The sequence below is a fragment of the Chelonia mydas genome, chromosome 3, assembly GCF_015237465.2.
Source record: "Chelonia mydas isolate rCheMyd1 chromosome 3, rCheMyd1.pri.v2, whole genome shotgun sequence".
NCBI classification, from domain to species: Eukaryota; Metazoa; Chordata; order Testudines; family Cheloniidae; genus Chelonia; species Chelonia mydas.
This window is the reverse complement of record NC_057851.1, coordinates 145,885,786-145,903,165: the sequence shown is the minus strand read 5'-3', so window position 1 is coordinate 145,903,165 and position 17,380 is coordinate 145,885,786. Positions and strand designations below refer to the sequence as shown.

The 17,380-nt window shown below is 43.5% G+C and overlaps 1 protein-coding gene across 1 annotated transcript in view; it reads right to left on the bottom strand.

Moving 5' to 3' along the window:
• The window catches only part of DNAH8 (dynein axonemal heavy chain 8), a 612,643-nt gene that overhangs the window by 478,192 nt on the left and 117,071 nt on the right, over positions 1-17,380 (bottom strand). The window contains exons 14-15 of the mRNA XM_037895538.2: positions 3,985-4,061; positions 3,521-3,620 (exon numbers count right to left, since the gene is read on the bottom strand). Of these exons, the coding sequence (XP_037751466.1) occupies positions 3,521-3,620; positions 3,985-4,061 (177 nt within the window). The remainder of the gene's footprint in view (positions 1-3,520; positions 3,621-3,984; positions 4,062-17,380) is intronic.

Genomic DNA, 17,380 nt, shown 5'->3' with positions numbered 1-17,380 from the left:
TGCAGCAACATCCATGGAGGAACCCTTGTAATGAAGGAATCGGCTCCAGGTAATGGGAAACCTGGTAGGACTGGGGGTGTCAATGGCCTGAAGAAGAGCTCCTCCTGGGTTCTCTGTCACAAGGGTTCAAGAGGTCCACTTCACGTCAACAAGCCAGGTGAGACCAAATATATTACCACCCTAGATCTTACAAAGGGATACTGGCAAATTCCACTAACTCTAGAGTCTCGAGAAAAAACAGCCTTCCCCTCTACACACACAGCCTACATCAGTTTCAGACCATGCTGTTTTGGCTACATGGGGCCCCACCAATGTTCCAGTGTCTAACGGACCAGGTCCTCTGGCCACACAATAGTTATGTCGATGGCCTACCTCAATGATGTTGCTTTCTATAGCCAGAATTAGGAGGACACTGTGAAGCAGGTAGCTGCTGTACTCCAGTCCCTCAAGGAGAACCCCACAAAATGCTGTATAGGCATAGACAAAACTACTTACCTGGTATATACATTGTATCTGGCCATTCCGCAATTTCTTATAGACAAGGCACAGGCCTTGAAGCCCTGCCTTGTTGCCACCTCAAGGAAGTAGGAGTGTCAGGCCCTGGGGGTCTTGAAGCCGGGGCCGCAGTGGCCCTGTGAATCTTCATGCTCCAATCCTCCACCCAGCAGCTCACAGACAGCAGCTGGGACTGGGATTCATGGAGCCCAACTGGGACACTAGCCCCAGCCCTACATTCTGATTAGAAGAATGCTTCTGAATTTAAGCCAGAAGAGGAAACAGGAAGTTGTTTGTACACTGGGCTTCACCCTGCCATGGACTGCTTGTCTAGTGTTTATCTGCTACTGCTTTCTGATCCCGACCTTCTAGTATCCTGACTTGGCCTGACTCTTGGTAACTGCCTTCTAGCTCCTGCCCTCCAGTTGGTCCCTTGATTCTGATCTCCTGGCATTCCACCCAACCTGATTGCTGGTAATTGACTTCTGGTCCCCGGACCCATGCCTGACACTAACCCCTAGTTCAGGCTACCCAGGCCCCAGCCCTGATAACCAGGTTTTGGGGCTGGCAGGATCCTATTGCTGGTTTGTGCCAGGGATATCATCTCATCTATTGCAGCCTCTCTCATCAAATCTGTTCAACGACAGCAGCCTGAGAAAGATCTTCTGGATGGAAACCTGTGAGAAGGCCTTTCAGACCCTAAAGGATCACCTCTGTGGGGAGCTTGCTTTCTACAACCCAGACTTCACCAAGGAATTCCTCCTACAAATTGATGCCTCAGAAGTTGAGTTGGGGACTGGTCTGTGGCACCATGTACACAAATCTTTAATCTCACTTTGAAAAGGGATTTAGGCACTTAGGCATCTTAATCCCATTGACTGTCGATGGGATTTTGGCTCATAAATGCCTAAATCCCTTTTGAAAGTGAGATTTAGGTTACTAAATCAGATAGGCTTTGCAATGCTGAGCACAGCACACCTACATACCTTTAAAAATCTGGGCCTAAATCTAGAACACTACAATGCCTTAAATTTATCTGAGCCCCTTCTGGAGACTGATCTCTGGGAGAATATTCAGATGATGCATTTCTACTATGCTGGAAGTCAAAGAAAGAATATCAAATCCCTGACTCTAGAAATGGAGCAGCAGGGAAAGAGTTAGTTTAAGGTTTACCCAAACTTGCAGACAGTACTAGGGAAGAGAACAGTACTGACAGAGGCATCCTGTCTCACCTTGGTACCAAATGCAATCTCCCTGAGAGTAAAAGGGATTCAGTCTCATTATAAACCCTCATTTCCAGGTACCACGTACCAAACCAGTACCAGAGTCGGGAGTGTTAGTATCTGTTAAGAACTAAAAGAGTTAATATTTACTTTCTTTCTGTATATTTGATTCATGTATATATCCACTATTTTCTAGAATCTTTATGATATTAACAAAGAGTATGTTGAATTCTAAGGCCCAGAACACTGGTCCTTGACTAAAAAGTAATCCTATTCAGGAATTCTGTGTGTTAGGCTGCATCTAATAATCCATGGCATCTCCATGTCTATAGAACTGTAGATAGTCTTGTTACTGTACATGTTTCCTATTAGAGAATCAACAGGGAAGAATAATTATGGGGGAAGAAAACCCCCCTGAAAGATATTATCTTAAAGTCCTCTCAGCTGTAAATTATTATGCCTTCACACAAAAATCAGGTAAATTGAGAATGTGTAGAAATTATATCAGAATATACGTTTCTTTTGGCAAAAAGGTTTTCTTTGTTTAAAAACCCTAAATAATGACACTTGTGTTAGAATTTAGTTGAGGGATGAAACTGTGGATCCCTCCGGTTGCAGTGAAGAAGAGACACAGATCCAGTTCTTTATTACGTCAAAGGGTGGTAATGTATCTGTTCTTTGTGTATTCTGTATAGTGCTGCACTAATCTCTGATTAGTAATCTTTGATTAAATAATTCCAATTGAGCCTGTTATTTGACAATCTTGAGTCATCATTAACTCAGACACAGAACAGTACCAGTAGAAAGCATACACTGATCAAATGGGCACTGATAAAAAAAATCTCCTGTGCCCTCTGTACACACCACTTCCCATATTTCTGGTTGCGGGTAGTACTACGCATGCAGTCCATGCTCTCTTTTGTGCCAAAGCAGAGAAGGAGGGAAGTCTTAATCCCTGCATGGCTACATTACAGATAAGTAAAATCTGGCCCTACTTGATCATATTCTATGTTTTCTAGGCTTTGACAAACTAAGGATGGACTTCCCTACCCCCAATTCTCTACTGGGAAGCTCTTTTTGATTCATAAATAGTTTGCCTTAAAACAATCAAATTGCTAACCAGTAACACTAATTTAATAATTATAACCAGTCTGTGTAGTGGATAGTAGTTTACTCAATTAGACACCTACAGCCCGATGCTCATTTGCACTACTTTAGTCATGTAAAGGGGCCAGATGTAAATATAAAGTGGGATGTAAATATAATTAAAGTCCTTCTACACTGTCAGAAGTGGGTATTCACCCACAAAAGCCTATGCTCCAATACGTCTGTTAATCTATAAAGTGACACAAGGCTCTTTACAGAACAGTATAAAGCAGCCTTGTGTAAATGATCATTCGATTTATAAACATCACTTTATACCTAGGCAAAATATGTTTGACATCTAATGTGATCTTGTGTTTTAATAGCTGATGTGTAAAATCAAGGTATGTTTATTGCTAAATGATTATATATTTTCATTTTGCCAACCTAAGTAATAATAGTATAATGTTTTGGTTTGTTTTAAATTGCACAATTTTCATGAGGGAGCATTCCCCTAGATGTGCCTAGAAAGGAAAAGTGTGCCCACATTTAGACAGGATGTTCTCTTCGGTAGGATGCAGGAAGAAGTATAATAAATCAAGACTAATAAAATAGGCTAAAAATAAACTAGGAACTCTTTAGATTAGAATATATTTAAATATTGGAGATTTTATACTTACACACTATTTCACATATCTACTTACACAAAAAAGAATTACCTTTTTAGTAGCTTCAAGTTCTGCTACATAATGCTGGAGAATAAGACCAACAGTATGTGCTATTTCCTGCTTAAGACATGGCATATTCAGCTTCTGAAACCTATATTAGATTATAATCAAATATTATTTAAAGGAAAAACACTTTAATTTACTGTGTTTCTGCAGATCTAATAATCTAGGCTGAAACTTTGGGATATATAAAGTTATATGAGCAATGTGCAAAAACTAGAGTGTGACCAAAAAAAATTGCCCAAAGGATAAGTCCTAGACAAACCTGTCTGAGATTACCATTAAACTAAGAAACAGAGGAATGGTTAAAATATGCTAGAAAACCAGTGTTCATCCATGGGCTTTCAAAGTTTGCACAGTCCATAAAGACACAAATGCATTGTAGTAGACTAGGTCATTCATTTTTAAATTAACATTACTACTTAAAAATATTTTGTAAGCATAATTGCCATTACCTTTGAAGTAGCTGAACTGAATGCTGTGAAGACAAAATTCTTCCAAAACAAGTATTCATAAATGTCTGTATCTGCACCTAAGACAAATATGAATATTTCCAGCTATATTACATTTTATGGATGTGACTAATGACTAATAATTTACATATTTCTGTATTAATTTACTATGGCTTTCCTACATGTTTAATAAGAGTATTTTACAATAAATGTACCTTCTTAATGTAATAAAAAAGCACAGAAAGACCACTATGACAATCTAGAAAGAGAAAACAAGGAAGATCATGACAAGAAATCATTGCTGTTTCTATGTAGTTTCAAATCATATATATTTGCACGTTCAACATATAAATAATTTTCTCTGAATATTTTCTCTGAGTATTTATTGATAGCAGAAATTGTAACAACAGATACTCCAAAGGTGAGTTATTAATAAAATAGTTCTCAACTCCTGTATCCATGCCCCTAATGTGTGACTGGAAGTGCAACATAGGATCTTCTGGACCCCAGATCCTGAAGACTGCTAAGACTCAAGGGCTACAAAGCCAAGTTTATTAGCAATAACAACAGCAAAATGAGACATAATCCTTACATCCAAACTGAGCTCCCTTATGAAGCCCATTACTGCAGTACCTATAAGTCTTACATACACCAAAACTCTGGTAACTTTATTATATATCCTGGGGAGGGTATCCAACCTGCCCTGATCTTAAAGAGATGGCACCCTATCAATTAAGGTAATTCTCCTAGCTAGAATTCTAAAGCCATTAAACCCTCCTAAGGAAGCCAGAGCAACACCACTTGCTGTGATAAGCAATAAACCTCTCCAAGTGCTGTGATCACTCAGCCAACAACATGCAGGGATATACCCACCTAAATTGCATGAATGCTCTCTAAGCCACTCATGAACTATACAGAGAGAGACACCAGCAAATCCCCCAACCCCCAAGCCTTGTACCCCAGAAATATAACATTTTACGCAGCTCAAGACTTTCTCTTGAACAATGCAAGCTCATTAATTACTTCACCCCTTCATCAAAAGATAGTGAACATGACCAGCCTTCGTAATCTGAGCAGATTCCCCAAGCACTTTAAATAAACTCAATGGTAAGGATAAAACATTAAAATAAGCTTATTAACAACAGAAAGATAGATTTTAAGTGATTATGAGTGCTAGGCATAAAGGACAAAGATGGTTACATGAGAAATAAAAAATAAAAAAAGTTTAGAATTTAGATTGCTATATCAGACTAAGCAAGATTTGAATCAAGCAGTTTTTCTGTGTTCTAAGCAATTCACAGTTATTAATACACAGGCTGAATTCCCTGCTCAGTCTGGGACCAAACTCCACAGTTCAAAGTCATTTTCTTCCCAGCATTTTTGTTGCTTTCAGAATAGATGTGGGAGGGGAGAGGTCCTGGCTAATGTTACAGACTCCAATTTATACCCACCAATCCCTGCGCATGGAAAGATACTGTCTCAAACATGGAGTCAGAGGTCGTATGTGCTATGTGCCCTGCGGAGACACTGGACCTCCATTGTCTATGTGCTTCAGAAGGGATCCAGTGGGAGAGTAGATTTTCCTTAATGGGCCATCAACCCCTGGCTGGTTAGTCCTAATGTAAATGTGTCTTGGGGATGTTAGTTGCTCCTTTGCTGCCACCAAAAAGGCCAGCTATGGGCATGTGACAGAGAGACTGCCGAGACTCATCAAGCCCTCGGATCGCTACCCCTTCCTGCTTCTCCACGTGGGCACCAATGATCCTGCCAAGAATGACCTTGAGCGGCTCACTGCAGACTATATGGCTCTGGGAAGAAGGATAAAGGAGTTTGAGGCACAAGTGGTGTTCTCGTCAATCCTCCCCGTGGAAGGAAAAGGCCTGGGTAGAGACCGTCGAATTGTGGAAGTCAACGAATGGCTACGCAGGTGGTGTCGGAGAGAAGGCTTTGGATTCTTTGACCATGGGATGGTGTTCCAAGAAGGAGTGCTAGGCAGAGACGGGTTCCACCTAACAAAGAGAGGGAAGAGCATCTTCGCAAGCAGGTTGGCTAACCTAGTGAGGAAGGCTTTAAACTAGGTTTGCCAGGGGAAGGAGACCAAAGCCCTGAGGTAAGTGGGGACGTGGGATACCGGGAGGAAGCACGAGCAGGAGAGCGCGAAAGGGGAGGGCTCCTGCCTCATACTAAGAAAGCAGGACAAACAGCAGGTTATTTCAAGTGCCTATACACAAATGCAAGAAGCCTGGGAAACAAGCAGGGAGAACTGGAAGTCCTGGCACAGTCAAGGAATTATGATGTGATTGGAATAACAGAGACTTGGTGGGATAACTCACATGACTGGAGTACTGTCATGGATGGATATAAACTGTTCAGGAGGGACAGGCAGGGCAGAAAAGGTGGGGGAATTGCATTGTATGTAAGGGAGCAGTATGACTGCTCAGAGCTCCGGTATGAAACTGCAGAAAAACCTGAGTGTCTCTGGATTAAGTTTAGAAGCGTGAGCAACAAGGGTGATGTCATGGTGGGAGTCTGCTATAGACCACCGGACCAGGGGGATGAGGTGGACAAGGCTTTCTTCCGGCCACTAACAGAAGTTACTAGATCGCAGGCCCTGGTTTTTATGGGAGACTTCAATCACCCTGATATCTGCTGAAACAGCAATACAGCGGTGCACAGACAATCCAGGAAGTTTTTGGAAAGTGCAGGGGACAATTTCCTGGTGCAAATGCTGGAGGAACCAACTAGGGGCAGAGCTCTTCTTGACCTGCTGCTCACAAACCGGGAAGAATTAGAAGGGGAAGCAAAAGTGGATGGGAATCTGGGAGGCAGTGACCGTGAGATGGTCAAGCTCAGGATCCTGACACAGGGAAGAAAGGAGAGCAGCAGAATATGGACCCTGGAATTCAGAAAAGCAGACTGACTCCCTCAGGGAACTGATGGGCAGGATCCCCTGGGAGAATAACATGAGGGGGAAAGGAGTCCAGGAGAGCTGGCTGTATTTTAAAGAATCCTTATTGAGGTTACAACCATCCCGATGTGTAGAAAGAATAGCAAATATGGCAGGCAAAAAGCTTGGCTTCACAGTGAAATCCTTGCTGATCTTAAACACAAAAAGGAAGCTTACAAAGAGTGGAAGATTGGACAAATGACAAGGGAAGAGTATAAAAATATTGCTCGGGCATGCAGGAGTGAAATCAGGAAGGCCAAATCACACCTGGAGTTGCAGCTAGCAAGAGATGTTAAGAGTAACAAGAAGGGTTTCTTCAGGTATGTTAGCAACAAGAAGAAAGTCAAGGAAAGCGTGGGCCCCTTACTGAATGAGGGAGGCAACCTAGTGACAGAGTGCAAAAAGCTAACGTACTCAATGCTTTTTTTGCCTCTGTCTTCACGAACAAGGTGAGCTCCCAGACTGCTGCACTGGGCAGCACAGCATGTGGAGGAGGTGGAGAAAGAAGTGGTTTGGGACTATTTAGAAAAGCTGGACTAGCACTAGTCCATGGGGCTGGATGCGCTGCATCCGAGAGTGAAAAAGGAGTTGGCGGATGTGATTGCAGAGCCATTGGCCATTATCTTTGAAAACTCATGGCAATCAGGGGAGGTCCCGGATGACTGGAAAAAGGTTAATGTGTAGTGCCCATCTTTAAAAAAGGGAAGGAGGAGGATCCTGGGAACTACAGGCCAGTCAGCCTCACCTCAGTCCCTAGAAAAATCATAGAGCAGGTCCTCAAGGAATCAATTCTGAAGCACTTAGAGGAGAGGAAAGTGATCAGGAATAGTCAGCATGGATTCACCAAGGGCAAGTCATGCCTGACTAATATAATTGCCTTCTATGATGAGATAACTGGTTCTGTGGATGAGGGGAAAGCAGTGGACATGTTGTTCCTTGACTTTAGCAAAGCTTTTGACACTGTCTCCCACAGTATTCTTGCCAGTAAGTTAAAGAAGTATGGGCTGGATGAATGGACTATAAGGTGGATAGAAAGCTGGCTAGATTGTCGGGCTCAACGGGTAGTGATCAATGGCTCCACGTTTAGCTGGCAGCCGGTATCAAGTGGAGTGCCCCAAGGGTCGGTCCTGGGGCCGGTTTTGTTCAATATCTTCATTAATGATCTGGAGGATGGTGTGGATTGCACCCTCAGCAAGTTCGCAGATGACACTAAACTGGGAGGAGAGGTAGATAACCTGGAGGGTAGGGATAGGATACAGAGGGACCTAGACAAATTGGAGGATTGGGCCAAAAGAAATCTGATGAGGTTCAACAAGGACAAGTGCAGAGTCCTGCACTTAGGACGGAAGAATCCCATGCACCGCTACAGACTAGGGACCGACTGGCTAAGTGGCAGTTCTTGAGAAAAGGATCTGGGGATTACAGTGGATGAGAAGCTGGATATGAGTCACCAGTGTGCTGTTGTTGCCAAGAAGGCCAATAGCATTTTGGGATGTAAAAGTTGGGGCATTGCCAGCAGATCGAGGGACGTGATCGTTCCCCTCTATTCGACATTGGTGAGGCCTCAGCTGGGAGTACTGTGTCCAGTTTTGGGCCCCACACTACAAGAAGGATGTGGAAAAATTGGAAAGCGTCCAGCGGAGGGCAACAAAAATGATTGGGGGACTGAAACACATGACTTATGAGGAGAGGCTGAGGGAACTGGGATAGTTTAGAAGAGAAGAATGAGGGGGGATTTGATAGCTGCTTTCAACTACCTGAAAGGGGGTTCCAAAGAGGAAGGATCTAGACTGTTCTCCGTGGTAGCAGATGACAGAACGAGGAGTAATGGTCTCAAGTTGCAGTGGGGGATAGGTTGGATATTAGGAAAAACTTTTTCACTAGGAGGGTGGTGAAACACTGGAATGCGCTACCTAGGGCGGTGGTGGAATCTCCTTCCTTAGAAGTTTTTAAGGTCAGGCTTGACAAAGCCCTGGCTGGGATGATTTAATTGGGGATTGGTCCTGCTTTGAGCAGGGGGTTGGACTAGATGACCTTCTGAGGTCCCTTCGAACCCTGATATTCTATGATTCTATGATCTCAGACTCAAAACATATTTCAGTAACACACAGAGCAAAACTTCATAACTTCACATACAATGGTAACACATTATTCAACAAGATAGCAATGTTCAGCAGATCACGACTTCTCAAATGACAGCTCACAAAGCATAGTGATTGTACATGTCTATTCTACTTCGGTAACTCCCAAGTATTACTTTTTGGTGGGGCTTGGAGTCTACTTAAAAGAGTATTTCAGCTCAGCTTTCCCAAAGTCTGAATCAGCTCTGGAGGCAGTGGTGATGGCATAATGCTTGGCAAAGGTATGTACTAAAGACCAAGTTGCTCTGCAGATGTCCAATATAGGTATATTTCTTAAGAAAGCCACTGAAGGAGCCTGGGTTCTCATGGAATGACTGAAAGCTTACATGGAAGTAAGGTGTAAGCTACCTCATAACCGAAAGATATGCAAGCAGTTATCCAGTTAGAAAGCCTTTGAGCTGATATTGCCTTAATTCTCTCTGCACAGAATACAAATAGCTGAGGTGCGGTTCTAAAGAACTTCATCCCATCTATGTAAAAAGAGATGGCCCATCTGACGTTGTGTGTGTGAAGACTCCCCTCATGCCTATTCATGGCAAATATAGTGCCCATTTTTTAAAAAGGGAAGAAGGAGATCTGGGAAACTACAGACCGGTCAGCCTCACCTCAGTCCCTGGAAAAATCATGGAATAGGTCCTCAAGGAATCCATTTTGAAACATTCGGAGGAGAGGAAGGTGTCATAAATATAAAGGGAAGGATAAACCCCTTTAAAATCCCTCCTGGCCAGAGGAAAAATCCTCTCACTTGTAAAGGGTTAAGAAGCTAAAGGTAACCTTGCTGGCACCTGACCAAAATGACCAATGAGGAGACAAGATACTTTCAAAAGCTGGGAGGAGGGAGAAAAATAAAGGGTCTGGGTCTGTCTGTGTGATGCTTTTGCCAGGGACAGAACAGGAATGGAGTCTTAGAACTTAGTAAGTAATCTAGCTAGGTATGTGTTAGTTTATGATTTCTTTAAATGGCTGAGAAAATAGCTGTGCTGAATAGAATGAATATTCCTGTCTGTGTGTCTTTTTTGTAACTTAAGGTTTTGCCTAGAGGGATTCTCTATGTTTTGAATCTAATTACCCTGTAAGGTATTTACCATCCTGATTTTACAGAGGTGATTCTTTTTTACTTCTATTAAAAGTCTTCTTGTAAGGAAACTGAATGCTTTTTCATTGTTCTAAGATCCAAGGGTTTGGGTCTGTGGTCACCTATGCAAATTGGTGAGGATTTTTACCAAACCTTCCCCAGGAAGTGGGGTGCAAGGGTTGGGAGGATCTGGGGGGGAAAGATGTGTCCAAACTATGTTTTCTCAGGAACCCAGATAAAGTTTGGTGGTGGCAGTGGAAGTCCAAGGGCAGAGGGTAAAAAATAGTTTGTACCTTGGGGAAGTTTTAACCTAAACTGGTAAAAGTAAGCTTAGGAGGCTTTCATGCAGGTCCCCACATCTGTACTCTAGAGTTCAGAGTGGGGAAGGAACCTTGACAGAAGGTGATCAGGAACAGTCAATATGGATTCACCAAGGGCAAGTCATGCCTGACCAACCTGATTGCCTTCTGTGATGAGATAACTGGCTCTGTGAATATGGGGAAAGCGGTGAATGGGATATACCTTGACTTAAGCAAATCTTCCGATACGGTCTCCCACAGTATTCTTGCCAGCAAATTAAAAAAGTATGGATTGAATGAATGGACTATAATGTCGATAGGAAGCTGGCTAGATCATCGGACACAACGGGTAGTGTCTAGTTGGCAGCCGATATCAAGCAGACTGCCCCAAGGGCTGGTTTTGTTCTGGGGCTGGTTTTGTTCATCTTCATTAATTATCTGGATAATGAGATGGATTGCACCCTCAGCAAGTTCGCAGATAGGCTGGAGGGTAGGGATAGGATACAGAGGGACCTAGACAAATTGGAGGATTGGGCCAAAAGAAATCTGATGAGGTTCAACAAGGACAAGTGCAGAGTCCTGCACTTAGGACGGAAGAATCCCATGCACTGCTACAGACTAGGGACCGACTGGCTAAGTGGCAGTTCTTGAGAAAAGGACCTGGGAATTACAGTGGATGAGAAGCTGGATATGAATCAACAGTGTGCCCTTGTTACCAAGAAGGCTATCGGCATACTGGGCTGCATTAGTAGGAGCATTGCCAGCAGATCAAGGGAAGTGATTATTCCCCTCTATTTGGCACTAGTGAGGCTACATCTGGAGTATTGTGTCCAGTTTTGGGCACCACACTACAGAAGGGATGTGGACAAATTGGAGAGAGTCCAGCAGAGGGCAAGGAAAATGATTAGGGGGCTGGGGCACATGACTTATGAGGAGAGGCTGAGGGAACTTGGCTTATTTAGTCTGTGGGGAAAAAGGAGTGGGGGGGGGATTTGATAGCAGCCTTCAATTAGCTGAAGGGGGGTTCCAAAGGGGATGCAGGTAGGCTGTTCTCAGTGGTAGCAGATGACAGAACAAGGAGCAATGGTCTCAAGTTACAGTGGGAGAGGTCTAGGCTGGTTATTAGGAAACACTATTTCACTAGGAGGGTGGTGAAGCACTGGAATGGGTTACCTAGGGAGGTGGTGGAATTTCCATCCTTAGAGGTTTTTAAGGCCTGGCTTGAAAAAAGCCCTGGCTGGGATGATTTAGTTGAGGTTGGTCCTGCTTTGAGCAGGGGTTTGGACTAGATGACCTCCTGAGGTCTCTTCCAACTCTAATAGTCTATGATTCTATGTGTGATTCTATGTGTGAAAACAGTTAGGCAGAAGTCTGATTAAGGTGGAAATCAGAAACCACCTGACTTAGGAGTTTTAGTTGTGGTCTCTTTACAAACTATACTGCTAAATGAACCGTGATGGAACTCATAGAAAGGCCTGAAATTTTCAGTTCCAACAAGTAATCCAAGACTGTGGAAAGAGACAACTGGATAGGAGAAAATATGGCACTGGTTACACCAATGATTATCTTCTCCATTTCTGAAAGTAAATATGTCTTGTACTTTTCCACAGCTAAAAGGAATCTACAATTTGTACTTCCATTGAACCGGCAGCTTCTAGTCCCAAGAACCTTTGCGAAACCACGCTTATCTTGCAGAATGTTCAGACTGGGGTGAAGCATCTGACCTGCCTCCTGAGACAACAGTCAAGGCTTGATTGGGAGCCACCATGGAGGGCAAAAGGTGAGTCTGATGTGGTGAGGAAACCACACTTGTCTTGGCTGTGTTGCTGCAATCAAAATTACCTTGGCTTGGTCCTGTCCGATCTTGATATGAACATTTAAGAGCAATGGAGTTTGAGGATATGCATAAAAAAGACCTTTTGTCAATGCAATGAAGAAAGCATCTCCCAGAGCCTGGGGATCGAGTCCCCCTCTGGAACAGAATTTCCTCCACTTTGTGCCATGGCAAAAAGGTTGACCTCTGGAAATCCCCAAGCTAGGAGTATGTTATTGAAGACTCAGGAGTCCAACTCCCATTTGTAATTTAGAGGGAAGTGTCTGCTGAGGTTGTTTGCCAGGGTGTTTTGTATACCCAAGAGGTAAGCAGTTGAGATAACTATCTGATTGGCTTTGCACCAATTCCCAGTTCTAAAGATTCATCTGCTTTGGTGCAGAGTGAGGGGGGATGTGCTCTGCCCTGACAACTGATATAATATATGCAAACTATGTTGTCTGTCAGGATCTTGATGGCTTTGTTTTTGAGTAGGGAAAGAAAATGAAGCCAAGTATTCTGATCACTCTTAACTCCAATAGATTGATGTTCCTGTTGTGACCATTTGCCCTCGACTGCATGAGGATCCAAAAAACCTGCTCCCCAGCCCAAGTGAGAAGTGTCTGATGTTAACATGACCAAAGGGGGATTCTGGTTGAACTGGAATCCTGCACAAACCTTGGACAGATTACTTCACCACGTGACTGCATTACTCAGGTGACTGCTTTACTCATTACTCATACAGATACCCATTTGTGCAGATTGTGTTTGTTAGTTACATAAACTGTCCTAAGCCACCCCTGGAAACTTTGAAGGTGCAACCTGCCATTTTATGCCACACAAAACGGAAGTGCCATGCATCCCAGCAGTTACAGACATGTTCTTAACTGGAACTTGAGGACGGAGCTGTACTCTTTGCATAAAGTCCTTTAGAGCCAGAAGGAGGTAAGCTCTACCTATTATCAATATCAGAAATGCTTCTATAAACAGAATTTACTGTGTAGGGGGTAAGATCAAATTCTCGAGATTTACCTGCAGGCCTAGACTTTGACATAGAGAAGTTGTTGTTTGAACTACCTCCTGATATAACCAGCCCCTGGGGAGTGAGTCATCAAGGTAGGGAAAGATAGTTATTCCTAGACAATGGAGGTAGGAGCTACGACCACCATGATTTTTGAGAACACCTTTGGGACTGAAGACAGGCTGAAGGGTAGGACCTGATAGTGGTAATGATTGTGATTGAATGTGAAACAAAGAAATCTTTTGTGAGAAGGATGAATTGCTATGTGGATATAGGTTTCAGAGTGGTAGCCGTGTTAGTCTGTATCAGCAAAAACAACAAGGAGTCCTTGTGGCACCTTAGAGACTAACAAATTTATTTGGAGTCTGTATATCCACATCAGCCACACCACTGGGGCTCGTTCATCTGCACCTCTACCAATGTGATATATGCCATCATGTGCCAGCAATACCTCTCTGCCATGTACATTGGCCAAACCGGACTGCCTCTACGTAAAAGAATAAATAGACACAAATCAGACATCAAGAATCATAACATTCAAAAACCAGTAGGAGAACACTTTAATCTCCCTGGACACTCAGACTTAAAAGTGGCAATTCTTCAACGAAGCGGACTCCAACGAGAAACTGCAGAACTGGAATTAATTTGCAAACACCATCAAATTAGGCCTGAATAAAGACTGGGAGTGGATGGGTCACTACAAAAAGTAATTTTCCCCTTCTGCTGATACTCACACCTTCTTCTCAACTGTTGGAAATGGGTGACATCCACCTTGATTGCATTGGCCTTGTTAGCACTACAAAAAAGTAATTTTCCTCATTTGATATTCACCCATTCTTGTCAATTGTTGAGAATAGGCCACTTCCATCTTATTTGAATTAGCCTCGTTAGCACTGACTCCCCCACTCAGTAAGGCAACTCCCATCTTTCCATGTGCTGTAATATTTTTACTGCTTTCTGTATTTTTCACTCCATGCATCTGATGAAGTGGGTTTTAGCCCACAAAAGCTTATGCCCAAATAAATTTGTTAGTCTCTAAGTGCCACAAGGACTGCTTGTTGTTTATGTGGATATACGCATTTTTGATATTGAGGATCGCAAACCAGTCTCTGGATTCAGGGAGGGAATTATAGCTGCTAGGGACACTACCCTGAAATTTAGATGTCTGACATGCTTCTTCGATTGTCTGAAATCTAATATCAGCTTCCAATCCCTGTTTTTCTTGAGTATCAGAAAGCATCTCGAATAGAATCCTTTTCCCCTGTGTTGAAGTGGGACTGGTGTTATGCCTCTTAGACTTAGGAGTGATGAAATCTCCTGTGTCAGCAAATGAATCTGAGAGGGATCCCCAAGGGGGGACAGAGAAGCGGGTTGGAAGGGCAGGATGGAGGTAAACTGGACAATACAACCCAAACTAATGGCCTCCAATGTCCATCTGTCTGATATTATAGCCTCCCATACTTGATGAAAGAGAGAGAGTTATTGCTCTCATTGAGGAAGGGGGGGTTGTGCATTGCAGCAGAGAAAACCTGATCATTGGGTGGTCTGAATCATCAGAACTGGTGCTTGGACAATGTTAAAGGATGGAATGACAATCTAGGTAGTTGACAGCTTTTTCTTTGAAAATTTCAGCCTCTTAACTGGTGGTTCCAGTGGCCTGCGGAATGTGGAAGAGTGAGTAGGGTAGGATCTTTGTGCCAAATGAGACCTGCTAAACTTATTATTTGCAGGGGTGTATATCCATAAAGATTTAACTGTTGCCATGGAGCACTTTAGGGTATTAAGCGAGTCGTTTGTGGAATCTGCAAAAAGCTTCTGGCCATTGATAGTAAATTTTACAGGGATACCAGACAATGGAAAGAAGGAAGCTCATCTCCTCACTACTCTGTTGTAAATAGACCTGGTTGCAGTATCATGTGAAGGCTGCAGTGAAGTTTTTTCCAAGAGCTGACCCTCCTTTATTATGACACAGAACTGTTCTGGATGTTCCTGTAGCAAATGGTCAATAAATGCATTAAACTTCTCATAGTTCAGGTAGTCATATTTTGACATCAGCACCTGGTGATTACCTTTCCTCAACTGTAATGTTGCTAACGAGTAGCTCTTACAACCAAAAAAGTCTAGAGGTTTCTGGTCCTTACAAGGGATGGCTTTTTGTGTATGTTGCCTGCCCCTTTCATTGACTGGGGCGACAACAAAATAATTTGGTGCTGGGTGAGAGAATCAAGGCCAGGATTTTTTATCAGCTTGCTTGCATGTATGTGGAGGACATAGGTGGGGTTTATCAGATGGACTAAGCTAGCTCAAGGAGGGATTCAGTAATTTGCAGTGCAACCAGTGCTGAGGAAGAGCTGTGCACCATGCCCAGGAGCTTGCGATGGAAAACCCAGATTTCCTTCAGGGGAATGGGTCATTCTTTCATGGGTCAGCGACCCACTGCATCAGATCCTGTAAATGTTTAAAAGTCATTCGTTAACAATGGCAGAGGTGGTTTTACTGCCTCATCAGGTGACGACAAAGAGATGTTTGTAAGGCGGGTAACCTCCTTGTCCACCCTTGCCTCTTTCTCCTCAAAGGTCTTCTTGAACTCTTAAAGTGGAGTGAAGGGATAAATAGTACTGGGGAATGAAGTCTTCTGTGTTCCCTATTGGACTGAGTTGAGGTCTCTCATAATTACTGGCAGTACATTGCCCATAAATCCCAGTAAGGCATGTGGGGAGATAACCAATGTTGGTCATACCAAGTATTAGCAGACAGGGGTCTGGTGTCCTGTCTTTGTTGCAGCCACATTAGGGAACAACAACATCTCCTGGAATAAATTGGAGAGTCTTGAACAGGAAGTTCAGACACTGAGTCGGAATGCTCCTCCACATATTGAATCAGAGGTAATAACCGCTCCTCATAGATAGTAGAAGATGGAGAAGAGGTAGGTCTCACAAAAACATGAGCAGTCAACAACCCTCTTGACCTCAATCCTGAGAGGAGTACTCAGGTCACAAGGACTGGAGATTCAAGCTCATTTGGCATCCTGAGGTCTTTCAGGTACTGGAATTCCTGCAGTACCCAGGAGCACAAAAGAACTTGCTAAAAGCACTAATGATGTTACAGAAGCCATTGTGTGAGGTGCTGATGTTGGTACCAACTGGGTAAAAGATTCCACTGAATCCGTTCTCTTGGTCATAGCAGTCTTTCATACTAAGCCCTTTACCACTGAGGTATGGGACTTAGTTGAAGTCTTAATGTGCTTCACAGTACCCAAAGTGCTCAGAGCCTCACTAGCAATCCTCTCAGGGCCTGAGGTCTCTGGTGACCAGATCTTATTTGATGAGGAAGAGAAAGTTCCTCACCCTGTGCAGTAACTGAGATTCTTCAAGATGGGTGAAGACAGTGGGTGCTCCACTTCAGGTGAATGTGCATCCCTGTGTCTTTGATTGAAGAATTTCAGCAGCAGTGCTCATTTGGGTCATGCATGTGCTGTCCCTGTCTTGTGCTGTTGTTGGCACCTACCTTGCGTATGTGTCCAGACCCTCCCCCCTCAGTTCCTTCTCTACTGTAGAGTCCAGAAACTGAACTCCAAAGTAGAGGGGAGGTAGGTAGAGTGGAGCACCTACAGGGACACTCATTTCGAGGAACCTCAGTTACTGCACAGGGTGAGTAACCCTCTCTTCTTCTTTGAAGAGAGTGTCCCCGTGGGTACTCCACTTCAGGTGACTGTTGAGAAGTGTCTCTCATTGGACAGAAGGAGCTTCAGCATTGCTTGTGTAAGCGATGATAACACTGTAAGACCTAGCAATGTGTCCAATCTTAAACCCTTGTTTATTTTGGAATGTTTTGTGAATGTGTATGGACATCCAAGTGGCTGCTCTACACGTCCATGATCGGTATGTTGTTTAGGAAGGCTACTGAAGCTGATCGAGATTTGGGAAAAAGAGTTCGGATCCCCAGTAGGAGCTGCAGGTCCTTCTGTTGGTAGCAGAGATGCACAGATTAGTGGGTACTGATTTAAACTGCACTGACAGAATCAGTAATGGAGTCAACATCACTGGTGGGTCAAGCCTCTCTTGGGATGTTAACAGGCAACATCAAGCCAAGGCTCATACACTCAC